We start from the raw sequence: 16,065 nt of genomic DNA, 5'->3' as shown, positions 1-16,065 counted from the left end.
GCTATTTCTAGTCAACTAACAAAACGAAACTTAAGAACTATGCAACCCATTAGTCTTGAGTGCCCCCTACTGGGGGCTCTTCATTGATATTAACAGATACTAAATTAAAAATTAATACAAGAAATAATTCAAACACAGGACACTATGCTTTTCAATATATGGCAGAAAAATATATATAAAAACTCAAAAGAAAAGATGTTTTGAAATGATTTTATTGAGGAGTTCTTTATCTAATTATGGTATATTACAGATATGTACAAAGAACTCTCTAATCAGGGTAAATACAAGAAAATCAAGTTAAGTGGCTTGATCTTTTCCCATCTCCCTCCTGGACAAGTGTGTGTATTGGTGTGAGAAGTGGCACGGGGTTTTAGAGTGGAAAGTGACGGCAAATATGTAGTTAAAAAAAGTCATTACCTCACTCCTTTGTCTCGTCACTTCTGAATTTATCTTTATATCTGACCTCACATTTCAAATCTAGAAGAGTCAGCTCTACCTCCAAACATCTAGGTTGTTCACACTATGTAATTTTTCTATCTGTTTGAGTCTGTGATTATACAACATGTAATAATAAAAGACCCAGAGTAAAAGAAAAATGGGGATGTTAGAAGAGTTTACCTGAAAAACATCATCTATTACATTAAAAAAACCCCAACACTGCAATTACCAAAGGTGGCATTTCTTTATCAAACAATTCCATTTTAAAATATGGCATCTTGATTATGCTTGTTATTTTCTAGGAAAACTAATATACAACACTATGGAATTAATTTTTAAAAAAAATCAAACAAAAACGATTCAAAACTGTATTATGTGCTTTTAGTCAAATTCTATTCAGCTATTTCTAAACATTAATATTTTATACAAGTTTGACTTTATTATAAAATTCTCTTGGCTAATAATACTTACAGCTAATCTGTGGCTATTTGCAAGGCTGATCATTTGCTGGGCTAGGCCATTTAGTAATCGAGTACGAAGGGACAGGTCATCTAGGTCATGACGAAAAGGAAAAGCAATACCATCCACTATCACTAATCGAACCTAAATACAGAAGAGATAATGATATTAGGTTTGGTATTAAAAATAAAATTTAAAAACTGGCATCCCAAAAGCATGTTCATTCCAAGAAAAAACAAATCTTTAAAATCCAGAGTTCTTTTTTCTAACTCTCCAAAATAAATCTATTCACCCAATGCTTTCTGCATTCATCACCAAAAGTTAAAATGTACTCTGGTTTGAAAAGTAATTCAACATAAAGAAGCAATTATAATTTTCTTATAATTTACCACTATACAAATCTTTACAAAGGCATTTTACACTGATAAAAAGCACTTCTGAGGTCTTAGTAAAACAAATTCTTCAATATTTCAATTTTATCTTCAAGATTTTTATGTTTAAAAAAACTCTCCAGGGCGCCTGGGTGGCTCAGTTGTTGGGCGTCTGCCTTCGGCTCGGGTCATGATCCCAGAGTCCTGGGATCGAGTCCCGCCATCGGGCTCCCTGCTCCGCGGGAAGCCTGCTTCTCCCTCTCCCACTCCCCCTGCTTGTGTTCCTGCTCTCGCTATCTCTGTCTCTGTCAAATAAATAAATAAAATGTTTAAAAAAAACCTCTTCAAATATTGTATCTTCTTCAAAAACTTCAAATTCTTTGTATACTTTTCTTCCTTAATAATCATTACAGAATCCATTATAATATAGAATTCAGCATGAGGCAGGTTTGTCTTGGAATTCCAATCAAGAAGGTTCACTTACAGATGATAAACATTTTCATGACAGTTGCATTTCTTTTTTTTTTTTTAAGATTTTATTTATTTGACAGAGAGATAGGGAGAGCAGGAACACAAGCAGGGGGAGTGGGAGAGGAGAAGCAGGCTTCCCGCGGAGCAGGGAGCCCAGTGTGGGGCTCGATCCCACAACCCTGGGATCATGACCTGAGCCAAAGGCAGACGCTTAACAACTGAGCCACCCAGGTGCCTATGACAGTTGCATTTCTAATATAATCCAAATAATGGCTCCTACAGTGACATTAGAGTAATATATAAACCTCACATCCAAGAACAAACAGAATTTGGATATAAACCAGAAAAACCCTGTAAGATTATATATTTTTCTACCTAATAGGGATTAGGCTAAAGAAGAGGATTTGATGACACCATGTCTAAGTAACCCATTTTTGCATGTTTTATTAGAGTATTCATTCCTTCATTCAGCATGTGCTTATTGATACCTACTATACGTTAGTCACTGTTACAGGTAGTAGGGAACAAGAGAAAAGGTCCCTGCTTTCTTGGAGTTTATGTTCTAGTGGAGTAAAGGACAATTAACATGCAAACAAATACATGAATAATTTCTGATAATGATAGGAGTTATGAAGAAATGAAACTGTATGAAATGATGATGAATAAGTAGGTGGTAAAGTAGAGGAAGGCTAACTTAGACTAGATATAAGGGAAGACATCAATGAAAAGGGAGGCAACAGAACCAAGTCTTGGATAAGAACCTCTAGAAGGCGGGGCGCCTGGGTGGCTCAGTCATTAAGCATCTGCCTTCGGCTCAGGTCATGATCTCAGGGTCCTGGGATCGAGCCCCGCATCAGGCTCCCTGCTCTGCGGGAAGCCTGCTTCTCCCTCTCCCACTCCCCCTGCTTGTGTTCCCTCTCTGTCAAATAAATAAATAAAATCTTTAAAAATAAAAAAAAAGAACCTCTAGAAGGGAAAGAGAGCCCACATACAAGGAAATACTTTTGCGTATGGTGACACACGGTAACTAGACATATTGTGGGGATTCTTTTACAATGTGTAAAAATATCAAGTCACTATGATGTACAACTGAAACTAACAGGATATTGTACATCAATTACACTTCAATTAAAAAAACGCACCTTTGTTGTTTCACTTTCATCACACTTGCTAACATAAATAAAAATATCAACCAGCCTTCATGTTAAAACAGTACTTGATCATCACGAGATGAGCAACTTCTTTTGAATTGGACAGCAATCAAGTGCTCACTGGTAGCATGATTTTTGCCATAGGTCAGATATGGATACATAAGTTTAGCAAAATTAAAATCAAGGAAAACCTCATATGCTGGCGGTAAGAATGTAAAATTGTTCAGCAACTATGAAAAAAACAGTTCAGTGGTTCCTCAAAAAATTAAACAGTATTACCACATGACCCAGCAATTTCACTTCTAGGTACATGCACCAAAGAACTAAAAACTGGTACTAAAACAAATATATGTACACACATGTTCATAGCAGCCACAATTCACAATAATCAAAAGATAGAAACAGCCCAAATCAACAGATGAAAGGATAAACAGACTATGACGTATACATACGACAGAGTATTATCCCACCATAAAAAGGAATGAAGTACAGGTACAAGCTACAAAGCAGATGAATTTTGAACATATTATGCTAAGTGAAAGAGCCAGACCAAAAAGATCACACATCATATGATTCCATTTATATGCAATATCCAAAATAGGTAAATCCATAGAGACAGAATACAGATTGGTGGTTGCCAGAGTCTTTGCAGGGAGAAAAGGGAGCAACTCCTTAAAGGGTATGAGTTTCCTTTTAGGGTGATAAAAGCATTGTGGAACTAGAGGTAGTGACTGTCAACATTGTGAATGTACTAATTGCACTGAATTGTTCACATTTATTTTTTTTTTTTAAGATTTTATTTATTTGACAGAGAGTGAGCACAAGCAGGGGGAGAAGCAGACTCCCCATCAAGCAGGGAGCCCGATGCAGGACTTGATCCCAGGACTCTGGGATCATGACGTGAGCTGAAGGCAGATGCTTAACCACTGAGCCACCCAGGCACCCCTGAATCGTTCACTTTTAAATGGTAAATCTTGGAGGCGCCTGGGTGGCTCAGTCGGTTAAAAGTCTGCCTTTGGCTCAGATTGTAATCTTGGGGTCCTGGGATTGAGCCAAGCCACCATTCGGTCCGGTTCCCTGCCCAGCATGAAGTCTGCTTCTCTCTCTCCCTTCCCCTCCCACTTGAGTGCATGTGCACATGCTCGCTCTCAAATAAATGGAATCTTAAATCTCAAATAAACAGTGAATCTTATTATGTGAAATTAACCTCAATAAAAAAACCAAATCAATGAAAGCTTTCTATAAGACCCAGTTGGCTACACAAATTTACAATAAAGAGTATTGTATATTTTATTATTATTTGTAAATGGTGTGCTATACATCTTTTATATCAACTTTATAATAAACTTATGTATGTATATATGTGCATACACTTTTTTTTCCTGGAAAGCCAGTCACTAAATATTTACCAGCATACCAATTAGGAGGTAAGAAGAATCAGATCATATGTGTGTGTATGTATCTATTCATTTACACATTCATTCAGTGGTTCCCAAAGGCCAGAAAGTGATAGGATGATACAAATTGTTGGAAGAAAAAATACTGTCAACCAAAAATTGCGTATCTGGCAAAAGCATTCTTCGAAAATAAAGCAGAAATTAAGACATTCCCAGGTGTCTGAGTGCCCGACTACTGGTCTCAGCTCAGGTCTTGATCTCAGGGTCATGAGGTGAAACCCCATGCTGGGCTCCACTTAAAAAAAAAAAAAGTTAAGACAATTCAGATAGAGGATTCATTGCTAGTAGATGTACTCTACAAGAAATGCTTTTAAACAGAGTCCTTCAGGCTGAAAATGAAAGAACACCAGACAGTAACTCAAATCCATACACAGAAATAAAGAATACCAGTAAATGTAACTACATATCTAAAACTCAGCATTAATGTATTTTTGGTTTGTAACCCCTCTTATTTTCTTATATGATTTAAAAGACAACCATAGGGGCGCCTGAGTGGCTCAGTCATTAAGTGTCTGCCTTCAGTTCAGGTCATGATCCCAGTATCCTGGGATCGAGCCCCGCATCGGGCTCCCTGCTCTGCGGGAAGCCTGCTTCTTCCTCTCCCTCTGTCCTTGCTTGTGTTCCCTCTCTCGCTATGTTTCTCTCTCTGTCAAATAAATAAATAAAATCTTAAAAAAAAAAAAGACAACTATATAAAAAATAATTATAAATCTATGTTGATGGGCACATAATGTATAAATATGTAATCTGTGACAACAACATAAAGGGGGATAAATGGAGCTTATAGCAACAAGGTTTTTGTATACTGTTGAAATTAATTTGGGGCGCCTGGGTGGCTCAGTTGTTAAGCATCTGCCTTCGGCTCAGGTCATGATTTTAGGGTCCTGGGATTGAGCCCCACATCAGGCTCTCTGCTCAGCGGGAAGCCGCCTTCTCCAGCTCCCACTCCTCCTGCTTGTGTTCCCTCTCTGGCTGTGTCTCTCTCTGTCAAATAAATAAATAAAATCTTTAAAAAATTTTAATTAAAAAAATTAATTTGGTATTTATTTAAACTAGACTGCTATGAATTAGGATGTTAATTATAATCCCCAGAGCAACTAAGAAAATAACTAAAAAATATACGGTAAAAGAAATGAGAAGGGACTCAATATGGTACACTGGAAAATACCTAACAAAAAAGAAAGGAATGGGGAAATTGAGAAACAAGATACAGATCTTCCTCAACTTACATAAAGATTACATTCCAATAAACCCACACCAAGTCGAAAATATTGTTAAGTCAAAAATGATTTAATACGTTTAATGTATCAAACATCATAGTTTAGTCTGGCCTAAGTTAAATGTGCGCTCGGAACACTTACATTAGCCTATACCTGGGCAAAATCATCTAACACAAAGCCTATTTTATAATAAAGCACCGACTATCTCATGTAATTTACTGAATACTGTACTAAAAGTGAAAAATAGAATGGTTATATAGGTACAGAATGGTTGTAAGCGTATTGCTTGTTTACCCTCATGATTGCATGGCTGATTGAAAGCTGTGGCTCACTGCGAGAGCGTACTACACTGAACATCACTAGCCTAGGAAAAGATCAAAATTCGACGTATAGTTTTTACTAATACGTATCACTTTTGCACCATTGTAAAATAAAAAAACTTGGGGCACCCGCGTGGCTCAGTGGGTTAAGCATCTGCCTTCGGCTCAGGTCATGTTCCCAGGGTCCTGGGATCGAGCCATGTATTGCGCTCTCTGCTCAGCGGGGAGCCTGCTTCTCCCTCTCCCTCTGCTACTCTCCCTGCTTGCGCGTGCGCTTGCGTGCTCTTTCTCTCTGTCAAATAAACAAAATCTTTAAAAATAATAAATAAAATAAAATAAAATAAAAACTTGTAAGTTGAACCATCCTAAGTCAGAGGCTTAGGCAGAGATTGGCAGAATGGATTTTAAAAAATGATCTAACTATAAGCTTTCTGCAAAACACTCACTTTAGATCCAAAGATACAAATAAGTGGGGCACCTGGCTGGCTCATTTGGAGGAGCATGCAACACTTGATCTCAGGGTCATGATTTTGAGCCGCATGTTGGGTGTAAATATTACTTAAATAAATAAAACTTAAAAACAAAACAAAGATACAAGTAAGAATGAAAGGATGGAAAAAGATATTCCCTGCAAACTGTAACCAGAATAGGGCTGTAGTGGCTATACTAGTATCAGATAAAAGACAATTCAAGATGTGGTATATATACACAATGGAATATTATGCAGCCATAAAAAGGAATGAGATCTTGCCAGTTTCAATGATGTGGATGGAACTGGAGGGTGTTATGCTGAGTGAAATAAGTCAATCAGAGAAAGACATGTATCATATGACCTCACTGATATGAGGAATTCTTAATCTCAGGAAAAAAACTGAGGGTTGCTAGAGTGGTGGGGGGTGGGAGGGATGGGGTGGCTGGGTGATAGACATAGGGGAGGGTATGTGCTATGGTGAGCGCTGTGAATTGTGCAAGACTGATGAATCACAGATCTGTACTTCTGAAACAAATAATACAACATATGTTAAGAAAAAAGAAAAAGAAGATAGCAGGAGGGGAAGAATGAAGGGGAATTAAGTCGGAGGGGGAGACGAACCATGAGAGATGATGGACTCTGAAAAACAAACAGGGTTCTAGAGGGGAGGAGGGTGGGGGGATGGGTATTAAAGAGGACACATTCTGCGTGGAGCACTGGGTGTTATGCACAACAATGAATCATGGAACACTACATCAAAAACTAATGATGTAATGTATGGTGAATAACATAACAATTAAAAATTAAAAAAAAAAAAAGACACTTCAAGAGGGGCGCCTGGGTGGCTCAGTTGTTAAGCGTCTGCCTTCAGCTCAGGTCATGATCCCAGGGTCCTGGGATCAAGCCCCGCATTGGGCTCCCTGCTTGGCGGGAAGTCGGCTTCTCCCTCTCCCACTCCCCCTGTTTGTGTTCCCTCTCTCACTGTGTCTCTGTCAAATAAAATCTTTAAAAAAAAAAGTTTTATTAAAAAAAAAGACTTCAAGAGAAAACTTGTTACAAGAGACAAAGAAGGGTAAAAATAAATAATTTATATAATATAAAAATTGCATAATAATAAAAGGTTCAGTTCATCAAGAAGATATAGCAATTATATGCTGTGATGGCAACTGCAGAACCTCCTCCCCAGCTGCTCCCCAGCGTCCTGACTCACCCACCACCTGCCTGCTCACCAATAAAGGTTGATCCATAAAAAGAAAAAAAGAAAGAAAAGAAACAGATATATAAATATATATAAAACGCTCCACTCAACAACAGACTACACATTCTTCTCAAGTGCACATGGAACATTTTCCTGGATAGACCTAGATGTTAGGTAACAAAATAAGTCTCGGGGCACCTGGGTGGCTCAGTCGTTAAATGTCTGCCTTCAGCTCAGGTCATGGTCCCAGGGTCCTGGGATCAAGCCCCACATCAGGCTCCCTGCTCCGTGGGAAGCCTGCATCTCCCTCTCCCACTCCCCCTGCTTGTGTTCCCTCTCTCGCTATATCTCTCTGTCAGGTAAATAAATAAAATCTTTAAAAAAAATAAACATTAACATAACAATAAAAAATAAATTAAAAAAAAAGAATGGGAAAAAAACAAACAAAAAAATAAGTCTCAATAAATGTATAAACATGGAATCTTATATAAAGTATCTTCTCTGACCAGAATGTAATAGAATTAGAAACTGGGATCAGAAGGAAATTTGGAAAATTCACAAATATGTAGAAATTAAACAAGACACTCTTTTTTTTTTTAAGTGATCTCTACAGCCAACATGGGGCTCACACATGACCCCAAGAGCACCTGGCTTGCTCAGTTGGAAGAGCATGGGACTCTTGATCTTGGGGTCATGAGTTCAAGTCTCACACTGGGTATAGCGATTACTTAAATAAACTTTAAAAAAAAAAAAACACCAAAATAACAACAACAAAAAAACACAACCCTGAGATCAAGAGTCCCATGCTCTATCAACTGAGCCAGCCAGGTAACCCTAAAAAACATTCTTAAATAATGAATGAGTCAAAGAAAACATTACAAGGGAAATAAGAAAATACTTAAAGATGAATGAATATAAAAACACAATATACCAAGTTATAAACTACAGTGTAAGTAGTGCTCCATAGGAAATGTAGAGCTATAAACAACTATATTTTAAAAGACAGAAAGAAAGGAAAAAATATCTCAGACCAATATCCAAAACTTGTACCTTAAGGAACTAGATAAAAGAAGAGCAAACTAAACTCAAAGAAGGCAAAACAAAAGAAGTAACAAAAATTACGTGGAGAGTCCTGGGCAAGATGGCGGAGGAGTAGGAGACCTGAATTTCGTCTGGTCTCAGGAATTCAGCTGAATAGGGATCAAACCATTCTGAACAGCTACGAACTCAACAGGAGATCGGTGAAAAGAATAGCAACAACTCTGAACAGAAAAGCAACCACTTTCTGGAAGGTAGGACGTGCGGAGAAGTGAATCCAAGGGGATATTCAGGAGGATAGACGGCAGGGGAGGGGACCTCTGTCGGCCGCTGCTGGCAAGTGATAGAGAGCTGCGGAGCACAAAATCAGAACTTTTAGAAGTCAGCTCCGCTGAGGGACGTCGCTGCAGTGGCTAAGCGGGGGGTGGAACCCTCACGGGACAGTGTGGTCTCAGGACCCTTGGGGTCACAGAAAGACCAGGGGTGCCTGAGTGCGGCAGAACTCCTGGGCATCAGAGCGGGGAAACCGGCTGCAGAGACAGAGCCGAGGCGCCGGCTCTCAGCTTGGGGTTGCCATAAACTGTGATCAGCGACAGAGTCGGACCACTGCTCCTCCAGCAAAGACCCAACAAGCGGCAGATCCAGGGAGACTCCCCTTCCTTCCCTGGGAGGAGCAGCCTGGGAGTGCACCGCAGGGAATGCTGGGTTTGGAGACTCTACACCGAGTCGAGTGCCAGAGAAAGAAATGCTCAGTCACAGGCTGGGTGAGCACGGAGTGCAGCCAGAGACCAGGGAGACGGGAGTGACTGACTGCTGTTCTCTGGGGGTGCACTGAGGAGCGGGGCCCCGAGTTCTTGGCTCCTGCCGGGCGGAGACTGGGAGGCTGCCATTTTCACTCTTGTCTTCCAAAGCCGTACCGAAAGCTTGCAGGGAACAAAGGCTCCCCAGAGCAAACCCAAGCAGATTACTTAGCCCGGAACCGGCAAGGACAGGGCAATTCCGCCTCCCGCAAAGACATTTGGGAACCACTGTAACAGGCCCCTCCCCCAGAAGATCAGCAAGAACTGCCAGCCAAGACCAAGTTTACCCATCAATGAGAACGGCCGAACTCCAGCGCTAGGGAAATATTGCACATAGAATTCATGGCTTTTTTACCATGATTCTTTAGTCTTTCAAAGTTAATTTTTTTAAACTTTTTTTTTTAATTTTTCATTTTCCCTTTTTCAACCAACATCTTATCAATCCCTTTTTTAAAAAAACATTTTTATTTTTCATTTTTAGAGTCATATTCTACCCTTTCATAGTAGTTACCCTTATTTTTGGCATATATATATATATAAGTTGTTCTCTCTTTAAAATTTTGAGATAGTTTCTTCTAACAGATCAAAATATACCCTAAATTTCTAGTGTATGGCTTTGTTCTAGTCTCCTGCCTGATCACATTCGCTCCTTTTTTTTTAAATCCTTCTTTCTTTTTTTCAAACAACTTATCAACTCCTTTTATAAAATTTTTTATAATTTTCATCTTTAAAGTCATATTCCATCCCTTCATTGTATCAACCCTTATTTTGTACATATATGTCTTTCTTCCTTTAAAATTTTGGGAGGCACTTTCTTCTAACAGACCAAAATACACCCAAAATCTAGTGTGGGGCACTGATCTATGCACTAGCCTGATCATATTTGATCATATTCTGTTTTTTTTGTTTTGTTCTGTTTTTGTTTTTCTTCTTTTTTATTCTCTCTCTTTTCCTTTCTTTTTCCCTGGTTTCGGGTCTTTTCTAATTTTTTGAGTATATTTTCTGGGGAGGTTGTTACCCTGTTAGCATTTTGTTCTCTCATTCATCTCTATATTCTCCTCTGGACAAAATGACAAGACGGAAAAAATCACCTCAACAAAAAGAACAAGAGGTAGTACCGTCTGCCAGGGACCTACTCAATACGGACATTAGTACGATGTCGGACCTAGAGTTCAGAATCATGACTTTAAAGATACTAGCTGGGCTTGAAAAAAGCATGGAAGTTATTAGAGAAACCCTTTCTGGAGAAATAAAAGAACTAAAATCTAACCAAGTCGAAATCAAAAAGGCTATTAATGAGGTGCAATCAAAAATGGGGGCACTAACTGCTAGGATAAATGAGGCAGAAGGGAGAATCAGCGATATAGAAGACCAAATGATGGAAAATAAAGTAGCTGAGAAAAAGAGAGATAAACAACTACAGGATCACGAGGGCAGAATTCAAGAGATAAGCAATACCATAAGACGAAACAACAGTAGAATAATTGGGATCCCAGAAGAAGAAGAGAGAGAGGGGCAGAAAGTATATTGGAGCGAATTATAACAGAGAACTTCCCTAATGTGGGGAAGGAAAGAGGCATCCAAATCCAGGAGGCACAGAGAACCCCTCTCAAAATCAATAAAAATAGGTCAACACCCCGACATCTAATAGTAAAACTTAATGAGTCTCAGAGACAAAGAGAAAATCCTGAAAGCAGCTCAGGAGAAGAGATATGTAACCTATAATGGTAGAAACATTAGATTGGCAACAGACCTATCCACAGAGACCTGGCAGGCCAGAAAGGACTGGCATGATATCTTCAGGGCACTAAACGAGAAAAATATGCAGCCAAGAATACTATATCCAGCTAGACTGTCATTGAAAATAGAAGGAGAGATAAAAAGCTTCCAGGACAAACAAAAACTAAAGGAATTTGCAAACATGAAACCAGCCCTCCAAGAAATATTGAAAGGGGTCCTCTAAGCAAAGAGAGAGCCTAAAGCAGCATAGACCAGAAAGGGACACAGACAACATACAGTAACAGTCACCTTACAGGCAATACAATGGCACTAAATTCCTATCTTTCAATAGTTACCCTGAATGTAAATGGGCTAAATGCCCCAATCAAAAGACACAGGCTATCAGATTGGATGAAAAAACAAGACCCATCCATATGCTGTCTGCAAGAGACTTATTTTAGACCCAAAGACACCCCCAGATTGAAAGTGAGGGGGTGGAAAACCATTTACCATGCTAATGGACACCAAAAGAAAGCTAGGGTGGCAATCCTTAGATCAGACAAATTAGATTTTAAACCAGACTGTAATAAGAGATGAGGAAGGACACCATATCCTACTTAAAGGGTCTATCCAACAAGAAGATCTAACAATTCTAAATATCTATGCCCCGAACATGGGAGCAGCCAATTATATAAAGCAATTAATAACAAAAGCGAAGAAACACATTGACAACAATACAATAATAGTAGGGGACTTTAACACCCCCCTGACTGAAATAGACAGATCATCTAAGCAAAAGATCAACAAGGAAATAAAGACTTTAAATGAAACACTGGACCAAATGGACTTCACAGACATATTCAGAACATTCCATCCCAAAGCAACGGAATACACATTCTTCTCTAGTGCCCATGGAACATTCTCCAGAATAGATCACATCCTAGGTCACAAATCAAATCGTTTAAACTGGTACCAAAAGACTGGGATTATTCCCTGCATATTTTCAGACCACAATGCTTTGAAACTAGAACTCAATCACAAGAGGAAAGTCAGAAAGAACTCAAATACATGGAGGCTAAAGAGCAACCTACTAAAGAATGAATGGGTCAACCAGGAAATCAAAGAAGAATTTTAAAAAATGCATGGAAGGGCGCCTGGGTGGCTCAGTGGTTAGGCATCTGCCTTTGGCTCAGGTCATGATCCCAGGAGCCTGGGATTGAGCCCCGCATCGGGCTCCCTGCTCCACGGGAAGCCTGCTTCTCCCTCTCCCTCTCCCACTCCCCCTGCTTGTGTTCCCTCTCTCCCTGTGTCTCTCTCTGTCAAATAAATAAATAAAATCTTAAAAAAAGAAACTTCATGGAAACAAATGAAAATGAAAACACAATTGTTCAAAATCTTTGGGATGCAGCAAAGGTAGTCCTGAGAGGAAAGTATAGAGCAATACAAGCCTTTCTCAAGAAACAAGAAAGGTCTCAAATACACAACCTAACCCTACACCTAAAGGAGCTAGAGAAAAAACAGCAAATAAAGCCTAAACCCAGCAGGAGAAGAGAAATAATAAAGATCAGAGCAGAAATCAATGAACTAGAAACCAAAGAACAGTAGAACAGATCAACAAAACTAGGAGCTGGTTCTTTGAAAGAATTAACAAGATTGATAAACCCCTGGCCAGATTTATCACAAAGAAAAGAGAAATGACCCAAATCAACAAAATCAGGAATGAAAGAGGAGACATCACTACCAACGCCAAAGAAATACAAACAATTATAAGAACATATTATGAGCAACTATATGCCAGCAAATTAGATAACCTGGAAGAAATGGGTGCATTCCTAGAGATGTATCAACTACCAAAATTGAACCAGGAAGAAATAGAAAACTTGAACAGACCTATAAACACTAAGGAAATTGATGCAGTCATCAAAAATCTCCCAACAAACAAAAGCCCAGGGCCAGATGGCTTCCCAGGGGAATTCTACCAAACATTTAAAGAAGAATTAATACCTATTCTCCTGAAACTGTTCCAAAAAATAGAAATGGAAGGAAAACTTCCAAACTCATTTTATGAGGCCACCATTACCCTGATCCCCAAACCAGACAAAGACTCCATCAAAAAGGAGAATTACAGACCAATATCCTTGATGAACATGGATGCAAACATTCTCCCCAAAATATTAGCCAAAATACTAGCCAATAGGATCCAACAGTACATTAAAAGGATTATTCACCACGACCAAGTGGGATTTATCCCTGGGCTGCAAGGCTGGTTCAACATCCGCAAATCAATCAACGTGATACAATACATTAACAAAAGAAAGAACAAGAATCATATGATCCTCTCAATAGATACAGAAAAAGCATTTGACAAAGTACAGCATCCTTTCTTGATCAAAACTCTTCAGAGTATAGGGATAGAGGGTACATACCTCAATATCATAAAAGCCATCTATGAAAAACCTACAGCGAATATCATTCTCAATGGGGAAAAGCTTTCAGCTTTTCCCCTAAGGTCAGGAACGAGGCAGGGATGTCCACTCTCACCACTGCTATTCAACATAGTATTAGAAGTCCTAGCCACAGCAATCAGACAACAAAAAGAAATCAAAGGCATCCAAATCGGCAAAGAGGAAGTCAAACTCTCACTCTTTGCAGATGATATGATACTGTATGTGGAAAACCCAAAAGACTCCACCCCAAAACTGCTAGGACTCATACAGGAATTCAGTCAAGTAGCAGGCTATAAAATCAATGCACAGAAATCAGTGGCATTCCTACACACCAACAACAAGACAGAAGAGAGACAAATCAAGGAGTTTATCCCATTCACAACTGCACCCAAAACCATAAGATACCTAGGAATAAATTTAACCAAAGAGGCAAAGGATCTGTACTCAGAAAACTATAAAATACTCAGGAAAGAAATTGAAGAAGACACAAAGAAATGGAAAAACGTTCCATGCTCATGGATTGGAAGAACAAACATTGTGAAGATGTCAATGCTACCTAGAGCAATCTACACATTCAATGCAATCCCCATCAAAATACCATCCACCTTTTTCTTTTTATTTATTTATTTATTTATTTATTTATTTATTTATTTTATTTGAGAGAGAGAATGAGATAAAGCATGAGAGGGGGGAGGGTCAGAGGGAGAGGCGGACTCCCTGCTCAGCAGGGAGCCCGATGCGGGACTCGATCCCGGGACTCCAGGATCATGACCTGAGCCGAAGGCAGTCGCTTAATCAACTGAGCCACCCAGGCACCCTACCATCCACCTTTTTCAAAGAAATGGAACAAATAATCCTAAAATTTGTATGGAACCAGAAGAGACCCCGAATAGCCAGAGGAATATTGAAAAAGAAAAGCAAAGCTGGCGGCATCACAATTCCGGACTTCCAGCTCTATTACAAAGCTGTCATCATCAAGACAGTATGGTACTGGCACAAAAACAGACACATAGATCAATGGAACAGAATCGAGAGCCCAGAAATGGACCCTCAACTCTATGGTCAACTTATCTTTGACAAAGCAGGAAAGAATGTCCAGTGGAAAAAAGACAGTCTCTTCAACAAATGGTGTTGGGAAAATTGGACAGCCACATGCAGAAGAATGAAACTGGACCATTTCCTTACACCACACAGAAAAATAGACTCCAAATGGTTGAAAGACCTAAACGTGAGACAGGAGTCCATCAAAATCCTAAAGGAGAACACAGGTAGCAACCTCTTCGACCTCAGCCGCAGCAACTTCTTCCTAGAAACATCACCAAAGGCACAGGAAGCCAGGGCAAAAATGAACTATTGGGATTTCATCAAGATAAAAAGCTTTTGCACAGCAAAAGAAACAGTCCACAAAACCAAAAGACAACCGACAGAATGGAAGAAAATATTTGCAAATGACATATCAGATAAAGGGCTAGTATCCAAAATCTATAAAGAACTTCTCAAACTCAACACCCAAAGAACAAATAATCCAATCAAGAAATGGGCAGAAGACATGAACAGACATTTTTCCAAAGAAGACATCCAAATGGCCAACAGGCACATGAAAAAGTGCTCAACATCGCTCGGCATCAGGGAAATCCAAATCAAAACCTCAATGAGATACCACCTCACAGCAGTCAGAATGGCTAAAATGAACAAGTCAGGGAACGACAGATGTTGGCGGGGATGTGGAGAAAGGGGAACCCTCCTACACTGTTGGTGGGAATGCAAGCTGGTGCAACCCCTCTGGAAAACAGTATGGAGGTTCCTCAAACAGTTGAAATTAGAGCTACCATTCGATCCAGCAATTGCACTTCTGGGTATTTACCCCAAAGATACAAATGTAGGGACCCGAAGGGGTACGTGAACCCCAATGTTTATAGCAGCAATGTCCACAATAGCCAAACTGTGGAAAGAGCCAAGATGTCCATCGACAGATGAATGGATAAAGAAGATGTGGTATATATACACAATGGAATAGTATGCAGCCATCAAAAGGAATGAGATCTTGCCATTTGCAACGACGTGGATGGAACTGGAGGGTGTTATGCTGAGTGAAATAAGTCAATCAGAGAAAGACATGTATCATATGACCTCACTGATATGAGGAATTCTTAATCTCAGGAACAAACTGAGGGTTGCTGGAGTGGTCGGGGGTGGGAGGGATGGGGTGGCTGGGTGATGGACATTGGGGAAGATATGTGCTATGGTGAGCGCTGTGAATTGTGTAAGACTGTTGAATCACAGATCTGTACTTCTGAAACAAATAACACAACATATTTTAAGAAAAAAGTAAAAGAAGAAGATAGGAGAGGAAGAATGAAGGGGAGTAAGTCAGAGGGGGAGACGAACCAGGAGAGATGATGGACTCTGAAAAACAAACTGAGGTTTCTGGAGGGGAGGAGAGTGGGGGGATGGGTTAGCCTGGTGATGGGTATTGAGGAGGGCACATTCTGCATGGAGCCCTG

The 16,065-nt window shown here is 39.6% G+C and overlaps 1 protein-coding gene across 6 annotated transcripts in view; it reads right to left on the bottom strand.

Moving 5' to 3' along the window:
* The window catches only part of RAD51C (RAD51 paralog C), a 51,539-nt gene that overhangs the window by 21,090 nt on the left and 14,384 nt on the right, over positions 1-16,065 (bottom strand). For all 6 annotated transcript variants that reach the window (XM_088028345.1, XM_088028346.1, XM_088028347.1 and 3 more), the window contains exon 5: positions 910-1,041. In XM_088028345.1, the coding sequence (XP_087884471.1) occupies positions 910-1,041 (132 nt within the window). The remainder of the gene's footprint in view (positions 1-909; positions 1,042-16,065) is intronic.

Source organism: Eumetopias jubatus, unplaced genomic scaffold (assembly GCF_037043125.1).
Source record: "Eumetopias jubatus isolate StellerSeaLion01/CBP00866 unplaced genomic scaffold, mEumJub1_p1.0 scaffold_10, whole genome shotgun sequence".
In the NCBI taxonomy this organism is placed as follows: Eukaryota; Metazoa; Chordata; class Mammalia; order Carnivora; family Otariidae; genus Eumetopias; species Eumetopias jubatus.
Note: the sequence above shows the minus strand (reverse complement) of the source record. Positions and strands in the feature narration are given on the sequence as shown.